Source organism: Bombyx mori, chromosome 17 (genome assembly GCF_030269925.1).
Source record: "Bombyx mori chromosome 17, ASM3026992v2".
Lineage (NCBI taxonomy): Eukaryota > Metazoa > Arthropoda > Insecta > Lepidoptera > Bombycidae > Bombyx > Bombyx mori.
The window spans coordinates 11,707,459-11,718,916 of NC_085123.1; the positions used below are offsets into that span (position 1 = coordinate 11,707,459).

General features: G+C 35.0%; 1 protein-coding gene and 1 long non-coding RNA gene across 5 annotated transcripts in view; one reads left to right on the forward strand and one right to left on the reverse strand.

Annotated features, from left to right (window-relative positions):
- Positions 1 to 10,511, forward strand: part of LOC101746405 (circumsporozoite protein) — a 119,341-nt gene extending 108,830 nt beyond the window's left edge. For all 4 annotated transcript variants that reach the window (XM_021352129.3, XM_012695849.4, XM_062673442.1 and 1 more), the window contains one exon: positions 7,962 to 10,511. In XM_021352129.3, coding sequence (XP_021207804.1) covers positions 7,971 to 8,858 — 888 coding nt within the window. In that variant the 5' untranslated portion in view covers positions 7,962 to 7,970 and the 3' untranslated portion in view covers positions 8,859 to 10,511. The remainder of the gene's footprint in view (positions 1 to 7,961) is intronic.
- On the reverse strand, positions 362 to 11,440 carry LOC134200472 (uncharacterized). The gene is made up of 2 exons (XR_009975424.1): positions 11,094 to 11,440; positions 362 to 1,835 (listed from the first exon to the last, which is right to left on the reverse strand). It is a non-coding gene; the product is annotated as an uncharacterized LOC134200472 (long non-coding RNA).
- Positions 11,441 to 11,458: the final 18 nt, after the last annotated feature.

An 11,458-nucleotide genomic window follows, 5' to 3' on the forward strand; every position in this document is an offset into this window, starting at 1 on the left:
CCGACACCAGACAGCCTAAAGACAGACAGTAATAATTTAGTGATCGCTGAATAGCTAAATATTTTCAGTCCCTTTATTGTTTAAAAATAATTTGTGAAGTATTTACTGACACGAAGAAACCTTTTACAATAAAGTCACAGGATAGTGTACAAAAATGTTGCTCAGAGAGGATTCGACACTCAAAATTAAGAATTATCGGTAGGTAGATAGGTCCCCTACCAGACATAGCGTAGCTGGAATAAGCGGTAGGCAGCGGCTTGACTCTGCCCCTGGCATTGCTAAAGTCCATGGGCGACGGTAACCACTCACCATCAGGTGGGCCGTATGCTCGTCTGCCTACAAGGGTAATAAAAAAAATCGATTCAAGGAGCAAAATGAAGTTCAGTTTCATTTTAATTAAAATTTAATAAAACGTCTGTTTATTAACACCATGATCCTGTTTTAATAGTTTTATTATACATTTTTTTTTTATAACCCTTCGAGAATGTTAAATAATGAAGTTGAAGCTGTAAAAATTCTTGTGTAATGTCTTCGTTTGAAAATCTATTACAGTTTTATTAATCGATATTAATACTACATGGCTTTTATAGAGATAAATAGCTTATACAACGTGTTCGTACTATGAATTTTATATAATAATATATAATATATTCCACACAATATTATTATGTTGCTAAAGAATTAAAAAAAAGATTATCGATAATCTTGATACCAAGAATCATCAGGATTTTTGGGTCTAGTGAAGGAATTAACTTTTCTTTGTGTGGATGAATTCTGGTCCCGTGGCGAGGAGTACGGTTGCAAAAATAAGGTGACGGAACTATCTCATGCAATTTCAATTGCATTTCTTTCGGTCTACACAAGTCGTACACGTAATTACTAATAATTATTTTAACGGCTTAATCTCGTGTTTCTTAAATTTCATTTTATTATTAATGCGCAACGTTTTGTGAATTTCATATTCACAAATTGATGTTTTCACGCTATATGCGGATGAGAATCAGCTGATGCGGAGTCAACGACCTTGTATGCGTCGGAATTGTTGTCAAGTACCGTCGCATCAATTAAAAATGTAAACATACTAAAACAAAAACTTTTTTTTTTGTAGTTAGGTCAAAGAAAGCTAAGCCACCGTGTGTTAAATAGTTACCAGAGCCTATAGACATCAAAATTTTAATATGCGATTTTTTCCGCTAACGCTAAAGTTAATGCACTGTGTTTTACATTTCTATTTACACTTTTAGAAAAACATTATATTAACCACTTACAAATTTACATGACATCTTAGTTTCTTTCATTTACATATAAAGTTATATATTATATTTATATACTGTCTACTGAAAACCGCCTTATCATATTCTATTATTTTACCTCTCATAATAATTATATTCAAATATTTAAAAATACCTATGCATCTTGTTAAATTTCGAAGTAGTCAATAGCGTGGAAATTTAATAAAAGTATCTATTAGCTTTAAAAAAAAAACGCTAAAGCTATTTTGTCTATAGTATAGCTACCACACATACATAAACATCCTTACATATCAAAATCAAGTACGAAGTTAACATGGATACGTAAAACCATAACATAGATGCGAATAAAATAGGCGTCACATTAAATTTTAACGCCCCCCGTTAACTTAACACCGATAACAACAATACGAGATCGCTGATTTCGGTTTACAGATAAGATTATAATCGGTTAGATGGCCGACGGCACTTATAATACACGAGAGCGCACTCGTTTTGGTAATTAGGAATTTGAGTTATGCGCGTCTGATTAGACGGCGGCTTGCCTCCGCCAGCGGCGCTCTTCGCACGGAAGCACGATGTAATCTGATCACAGTTAATTGTACTTTAGGCACATAACAGTTATGCAATATCGAACTATGGAACAAAAGTATCGTGGTACCAAATTTTTAGGGACAAGAACAATAAACGTATGCAGCTTTTTTTTTTAATTAGGTACCTGAACTGTTGATAGCTTGCGTGACATTTGCGTCAATAATTAAGCGCGACGTTAAGTCTTTTTTTTTATTGCCTAGATTGGTGGACGAGCTCACAGCCCACCTGGTGTTAAGTGGTTACTGGAGCCCATAGACATTTACAACATAAAGGCATCACCCACCTTGAGATATAAGTTCTAAGGTCTCAGTATAGTTACAAAGGTGGTACCTACTCGTGCGGACTCACATGAGGTCCTAAAAGTCGTCTTAAAGGTACCAATAAAATATACAATATATATGGCGAAAACTAAATTAAATAAGTCTCATTGAATAACGTTTAAGTAATGAAATGCTAAGTAAGTAATATAAATATTAACCAAAATGTTTCTTTAAATACATTAACATTACAAAAAACAAGCAACGATGAATGAGCAACATGCTGATCAGAAATAACATACAAATAAAGTACCTATGAAAATTTTCACGTTAAATGTATTATTTAGTTGCTTACTTACTCATTATAGTGACGCGACAAAATTTGAATTTCCACACCAAACTTTATTAGAACGCCTTGCCTACACCTTCACGGAACATTATGATAATAAAGATCACGTTATGCTTTCGTTTCTTACAGTTGTGCGAATTGTATTTTAACGATCTGACTTTCTTTCGTAAAGTAAATGGGAGATTAATGTTCTTAACGCAAAAAATAAGGTAGTTTATGGCTTCAGGCTTTGTGTGTGTGCGTGTAATAAAAAGAATATTTAGTGTGCTCTAGTTCAATTTGTTGGAACTTTTTAAAAGGTTGCAATTTCAAATCAGGTTTCAAGGAAAACGTTCCAATGCTTGATTTCGTGAAAGATTTTAATTTAATTAAAGGTTTTCGTAAATAAACTGATAAAGTAATGTCAATTCAAACTGGTCGAGCCATAATCCAGCGCGACGTGTTCAATAAATGCCCAAAGCTGGCTACGTGTTAGCAATATAAATTAACATTGTTGATGGCACTACCGACTCTAACTACTGCACTTAAGCTATTTGCTCGGCTCTCAGTGTTGACCAATAAAAACACACAATTCAAATCGAGAATCTTTTTTTGTTTTAACCCTATCTATACTGGTGGTCGCCCAGTAGTCGAAATTCGACCGTAATTAATTGAAATTGTAAGTTTGAACATTATTATATTTTCAAAAATCATAGATTTCGCCAAGGCTGCACTACAGACAAATTATATTATAGACAAACAATATTAATTTATTCTCAATTTGACCACAGACTTTATACAATAACAAAAGTTTGACAATAAACAAAAGAGTATATATGCGTGTGTACGTCAAATAGATGGAAGTGTGTGTAATGTTTTTTTATTGATTTAATGCATTTTTATGCATAATTTAAATAAAAGAATATTCTGCATGCGCTCCTTCTCTATATTCTCTATAAGTGTGGGAAATTTCATACTCGTCCGTCCGCGCAATTTTCGTAAATAGGGGTACAAAGTTTTTGCTTCACTTAATACAGGGGCTCCCAAACTTATTTTGTCTACACTTTGAGAATAAATTATTTTTTAGCGCCCCCATTTTTTCACCTACCTACTATAAACCATTATAGGGAGAGCTCAGTCGGTGTCTAAAAGTGCTCCAAGATGAATTTTCAAATTGCCTCCCAAGCCTCTACACTACGCCCCCATTTTTTTCTGGGTCTATTACCGCCCCCCTTTAGGCCTGCAGCGCACACAAAGGGGCGTCATCGCCCACTTTGGGAAAGGCTGACTTAATATATAGATAAGATACAAAACTGAGAGTATATTCCGGTCATCGTTCTCGTCGAACCCGTCGCTTGCGACGAAGGGCTCGACGAATAAATTAACCCACAGACACAGCCCACTGAGTTTCTCGCCGGATCTTCTCACTTGGTCGCGTTTCCGATTCGGTGGTAGATTCTGCGAAGCACTGCTCTTCCTAGGGTTCGTGCTAGAAATGTCGTCAGGCTTGAGCCCCGTGAGCTCACTTACTAGTTAAAGTTACGCTGAAATAGCCTCTCAAGGCTATCAGCTTAGGTAGGGAAAAAAAGGGAGTATATATAGCGTATAAATAATGTAAATAAGCGCATCTCTTGAATAGAACAGACCGGTATCCGGTTTACTTTGAGTTTGTCACAATAAACGTTACAAGTCCATAAGAGGTTATTTTTAAATATCTCAAAAACTGGTTACGGTCCCTAGAACAAGTGTTATTGGTATTTAACTTTTTGCTAAAACATCCTGTTCGAAGTGTACTCTAGTTGCGAGCGATCGGCTTGAAATAAGTAAATTATGAGCGTAGTAGAATAGTAAATGCGTTATTTCTTTATACCATAATGGGAAGCGAAGCGTATTTTTATACGTTTTAAGCCAAAAAATATTTTATTTCTAAATATCTTTAAACTTGTTTTATTTCTCTTATATTTGTTTATAGCTAAATGCTATTTAAATTTTTGCTTAGAATGTGTCATAGTTGACAGCATAAATCTCAGAAACTTTTCATGTTTTTCCTCCTCCTCGAATCGTGTTCCTCATGTCTGAGGGTCGTGACCACCATCACCCATGAGCTTCAATCTTAAGATGTTTTTCCACTTTCCCCTGTCCACGGCGTCATGCAGCGCGCTGTACACTGTACTGTCTAAAGCGGTGCGGATCTGATCGGACCAACGAGTCGGGTTGCGGCCTCTAGATATGTTTTTCCTAGCGTCATTTTAATTTTAATTTTATTAAATATAAACTCGTTCTAGAAATAGACCCATAGTTACAAGTTTAAGCAGTACTAAAAAAATGTATGTAATTTTTTAACAAGACGGTTTGATTTGAAACATGCAATTTCAATGGACCTCTTAATGCTAAATAATAACGTTTTCAAGTTTTCAGAAATCGTAAAGAATTTTATTAAAATAATAATAAACACACAATCAAAATCATTTAAAACAGAGAGTCTATAAAATTTTTGTTAGTTATACCTGTACCTATAGTCACACATTTCGCATAACAGTAGGTATTCACCATTCTATACTATCTTGCTTCTGTTTATTATCTTTTATGCGTGCCGAACTTAATTATACTAAGACTAACTAAAAAAAAATTTTAATATTTTTGGAGCCTACCCGACTAGTACAAGATCATTTTCTATGTAGTAAGTAGATCGGTTAATTCTAGTCAGTAGTAGTTCATGAAATGCGGCAAATCGTGATTGCAAAAAATCTTAATATGCCAAAACCACCCCCCACCCCAGTCTTGCATGACGATTACGACCACTCTGTCAAAACTTTAAGATTACTATGAAGAAGCAGTAGCCCCAGCGTGATTACACCCTGTAGGTATATTTCGCCACGAACGCTTTAAAACCTATTTTTTTCCTACCTATTCTAGTAACCTCAAGGAGTTATTCTAGATTACGCGAGCTATTAGGTGAGCTCACGGGGCTCAAACCGGGAGTGTTGCTAAGACTGACCCTAGCAAGAGCAGTGCATCGCAGAATCTACCACCGGATCGGAAACGCGACGCACTGAGAAGATCCGGCGAGAAACTCAGTGAACTGTGTCTATGGGTTAATTTACTCATCAAGCCTTCGAGGGTTCGGCGAGGACGGTGGCTGGTGTTTGAGGTACCTAAAAGCACCGTTAATGGATCGGGAGGATCCGTGTAATGACGTGCTTAGGGCAAAACCTATAGTAAAATAAAGTGTAGATATATATCTATAGAATTTTATTTCCCGAACTGTTAACTTCGAAAAAGTACTCGTTATAATACATTCAATTATTACGTCCAAAAGAATGCTCAGAGAACAGGAAGGAGAGATCACATAGAAAACAACTGGATATTTTCACTCAAGCATACCTACAGAGCTCTTATTTGCACATCATCATGAATATTGTTCATTTAGACGCCTATAATCATATATCCACACTCTAAAGAAAAGTCTATGGAACGTTAAATACTTAATTAGGCAGAGAAAACAGATTGTCGACAATTAGTTAAGACAGTGAACACCTAAATGCGGGGAGAGCGCTAAGCTACAGACCGTATGTGTGCAACTCCCGTAGACAATGGGTATTATCATTATCCCTTCAAAAGACTAAGGCCTGTCAAGGTAGTGTTTATGATTCATGGTAACTTCCGCGAGTAGCCTGCCCGACAAGTAAAACTTGATTCCTTGAACTAAATACATTATCAAAACGAGCAAATGAACTCCTTAGCTTTTCACATAGATTTCATATTGATAACCGGATAATAACCGGTTAAAATCGCCTACGATCATCGGCGATCCGTGTAGTATAGCGCAATCGACCCCTACCCTAATGTATTCATTGTACTTAATCTATTTAAAATATGGTAGATGTCAAATAAAAATGACTAGACATTTATTGCCCCAATAGCCAAACAAAAAGGCCATGTTAATGTTAATAATAAAAAGCGGGATAAGTCACACACGGTCACCTGCCCCCAAATCAAAAGAATTAGAATAGAATATTAAAATAAAGATAAACCAAAGAAAATTTCTAAGCTTGTCTGCGCAATTGCAATAAACCAAACATTCTTGCTTAAATTTTACCTTATTTTCAGAATTAACCACACTTCAGAAATTTACAAGCTACTTACCCTAAAATCATGTTTGTAACGGAATCTTTAAACGTGATTCAAATTCAAATTCATATACAATCACAATCCTATAAATTGACAAAACTGGACTCTTATCGGTAGTTCCCATTGAATAAGTATAAGCCTCAGTTCTATGTTTAATATAATAAAGAGTAATATATTTAAATGAAATGTACGTATTACAGAAGGATACTCGCCGATGGAATTCATAAGGTCCGTTTTGTAACATCCATTAGGATTTTTTTTCTTTTAAAACGAGCCGTCTATTCCGAGTTTTCGGAATTCGTCTAAACAGTAGAACTTTTAAATTAAAATTCAGTATTAATATAATTGTGGCTTTAAAAAAAAAAAAAAATTCGACCTTTTTTTTTAAACTATCACAACAGAAACTAAATCTAAGAAGCCATGGCTGCAATAAACTTCTAACATCGTTAAGGATAAGGAAACTTAACATTATGAGTTTCCTCTAATATAATGTTGTTAAATACTTTAAGAGAGGGGAGGTAATAACTCAAGTTCAGTTCCAGCCACCATCTGCATCCGCCTTAAAGGTTGATGGATGCTAAAACGCACGGACAGAACGTGCAAATGTGTTATTTGCAGGAAAATTACATAATTGACGAAGCAAGGTGCTTTTTAAACGTAAATAATTCCTCGGATATTATTTTTAACACATCGAGAGTCAACCACGCAAATATACATAGGTATATTGTAGCTGCTATTTTCATCCGAGCATTTTATGTTGCATGACCCGCTATAAAGTTAAGCCTTATTTCTGTAAGGCTGTAAGGCTACGTGTGTAAAGCTAATTGATTCTATTAAAACTCTTGAGCTTAATTGGCATTTTTCTAATACATACAAATAATTGAGTAGTTGATCGATTATATAGTATAATTAATTAAATTAATAATTTATCATATTAAGAGACTTCGGGGTTTAATTTCCGTAAATTAGCCGAGAATACAGAAACGTGAATAGGGAAAAGTTCGTTTACAAAGGGTATTCGGTTGGATGCCTACAAATTGCAATACTTTTTATCAATGTGTATGTACCGATGTACCGAATAGATCGGCGAATGAAGAAATTTTTAGCCGCGAACATAGAAATTGGGTCGCATTTTTTTAATCCGCGAATAGTGGGAAAAAACGTGAACAAGGAGCTTCTACTGTATTTGTACGAAATTCGTTTGGTACACATGAATAATGACGTCATTGTTTTATTACAGGGCATTCTTTCTTTAGTAACCTCTGAACGTATTCGTAAAGTAACTTAGGATTTTAAGATGCTTAAAACAAATATAAAATTAGTATCAAAAGTGTATCCCTACATACTCTTTCCTTGATGATTACACAAATATCACTAAGTCCATTATTTTCTTATTTGCAGAAAAGAAAAATGGCGTATCCTAGAACCGCATTCGTAGCACTTTTGCTATTGAACGTCGTATTCGAAGTCCTCGCAGCGCCCAGTTCGAGACGGACACGGGCAGCTTCCGCGACACCGGAAGAAGTCACCCAAGATGCAAAGCCTCTAGAAGAATCAAATGAATCCAGCAGCACCACGACACAGAAACCTTCAAATTTTAGAAAGAACAAGGCCCTCAATCTCTTCGGCTACTATCCTTCGTACTTGACGTCCAGCTTCGACTATTCTGATGACGACGACGACATCAATTTCAGCGCGAACGACGGCAATTACGAAGAAGAAGATTTGTCCAGGACTATCCCAACTAGACGTAGACAGCAGAACAAGAAGAAAAATGGAAACGGAGACACATTCCCAAACGATAATATCAACTCATTGCAATACGATAACTCGCCTATATTCTACATTAGATTACCTCCAACTCCGTATATGTTCGTGCCTGGTTTGGGTTACGTATCGCAGCCACCTACTCTAGGTCCACCCATGTCCCCTATGATGCCCCAAGGTATGCCGCCTCAAGTTGCGGATCCATTCATTAATTTGCCAATAGATTTTGTTTCTAACGGAAAACCGACAGGGGTTTACCAATGGAGTGGTGCTCCGACTTATCCACAAGTTCCTCAGATGTCAGTTGATCCATACGGGTATGGACCTCAACCTATGATGCCATCACGGCCGAACTACAATCCGTCTTACCAACCAAAACCGAAACCCAAACCCAGCCCTCCAACTAACTCTAAAGTCACTAATCTCAAGGGTCAGTTTGTCTTCAATGGTAAACCTGGCGATAGTGTTTATGTTCTTCGAGACACTTACAATTCAATTTATTCGGATGCCTTGCAAAACTTCTACCCATAGACGTAAAGTGGCTAGGGTAAGGTTAGGACTCGGATGGCTCGTATCGAGCTCACGTAGGTTATAACAAAAAGGATCGACTTGCCTAAATAAAACGAAATAGAAAGCTTGGAAAGAAAGTCAGGAGATTACGAAACTTTCCCAGAAATCATTGTGAGGTCATAAAGCACGTTTAAATCAATGTGCCTTATTTTAAAACGTTTAAAGCAATTACACACATAGCTGACGAGTCGATAATAACAGCCTGATGTTTTTGTACGCGTTTGCGACTTGCATATCTTGTAAAAGCCGTACTTAAAACGTGTTCATTATTAAATATTATCGAAACGCAAAATTGTAAAGTGATTCTCACTGAACAAAAAAGCTATTTAAAATGTGGCCTAAATATCTTTATTTTAATATACGTTCTTGCTATTTTAAGTATTATCTTCACGAGAGTTCATGTTACGGTTTTATTCAATAATTCGGCATTTATTTTGTATTTTAAAATATCCAAGACAAGCATTGTACGCAAAAGATCTACGTATTTTAATGTGAGTAAATGCCTATCTGTAAAATCTGTATATGAATAAATAAAGTATTTCAGTTCAGAAATTTCAGCTAAGAAATTTCAGTCAAGTTTAGTAACGTTAACGTTAAAATTATTTTAATATTTATTTTAGATTTACTTATTATTTTATACTAACTTTTATTTCAAATAAATCGGTATAAATCTAACAACATGGAAATTAAATATTATTCAAGTAAATACATAGATTTGTAATCTAGTTTTAAAAATATTAATATTTAACAGACGTCCACTAGATAATAAAGCTAACATTTAATTATAAACTAGTTTGTACCAATTGCCTTCCATTTTCAAGAGAAAAAGCACATAGTAATCTTCTACATATTATTAAAACAATATTGTAATAACTGTAATTGAATTTGCAATATGTTTAGTTATGTTTTGCCTGCTAAGTAATTGTTCAAGATGACACTAGTTATTCTTATTTTTTATTGAAATGTGCTAGGGAATTAGTGATGTAAGTATATCTATAGCAAATGAAAATCATTTCAACTAGCCTAGCTAAATCATTGATATTTTTGTACTTCAGTAGGCGGCGGCATAGAGTTGCTGGCCTCTATGAGCGACTATAGCCGTACCGCATTATTAGAAAAAAACAACATAATTAACACTATAATATTAAACTGTTTTTATACGTCTTCTACTTATTTTTTCAATATGCGGGCTGTATGCTCGTTTGCCTACGTTTGCCAGGTAAAATAAGTACATTTATAAAAGGTATTTATGATCTTTATCTTGATTAATTTAGGTTTTTCTAATACGTCGCTCATTAGATAAAATGAATTTTATTATAGTGTATTATTTATTTAAACTAACTTAATATACTGCCTATTAACTGCCAGTACATTTTATTATTTATGAAATTAAGTCGATTGTGTATTAATTAAACTGTTATTTAACTTAGTCAAATATTGTCACAATTATTATTACAATAGTATTTTTAATTTTATTAATAACATACTAATGTACCTATGTGTACTATTTAGATTTAAGGAAACATGTCTAAATATTTTAAGAGTGTTATGTTTTTGATACTCAATTTTTATGCTGTAGTTGATAGAATTTATAATAAATTAATTTTATCATCACGCTAATGAGTTTTAATTTATTAACATAAGAACCAGTTTTTATTTTTATTGAATTAACGGAGAACACCGAATCGTGTAGTCTTCCACGTGAACTCCCTTACAGGGTTCCCGGGGTAACCATTTTAGGAAATGGCGCGTTTTGGTGATATCGACGCCGTCTGCCACTACAGACGGGTCTCTGCATTGCACCTATTAAGTAAGTGTCATTAGGGAGAACGCCCTCAATGCCCAATTGGTCATAAGTAGATAGGTACCGAAGCTCATAGGAATCACAACGTGAATGCCGCTACCTTGTATAGTAATAAGGTTGAGGTCTCAATTATATTGTGTTAGGCAACTGTTTTATCATTCGAATTGATAATTGACAATTTTGAAGCATTACTGTATAAATTTCACAAATCTTAATTGAAAACCAATCAATTACGCAGTAATAAACAATTTAAATTCGTAACAAATAGTAATTCACTACGCAACCTACCAGAAACTCCAAAAACCCTTCATTACGAGCTCGGTCTATGAAATAAGTAATATCATCATTTCGAAATACTTGCTGTTGTTATTATTGTTGTAGTCTTAGGGTACCTCGCTGCTATATAGGGCCTTTACAAGTTGTCTTGACTCTGCCTTGCGCTTGCTCCTTGACATCACTCCAGGTCATGCCGGCAGTCCTCGTCTCGCTTTCCACGGTACGTCGCCAAGTGGGTACAAAACGATCAAGTCTTCTCCTGCCACGCAGTTGCCACTCAAACGCGATTGATGCTGCGTTGACAACGCTGCGCCGTAGAATTTACGACATTCGAAATACCTGTTATAAAAGTTTTTTTTTATTATTTCCATTATTATATTTTAAATTACTTTGAAAAAAAATTGGACTCGACATAATTTAGTTAAAAAAAAAAAAAAATCTTATTTAGTTCTTAGCTACTGTTACAAACTGTCAAATTAGG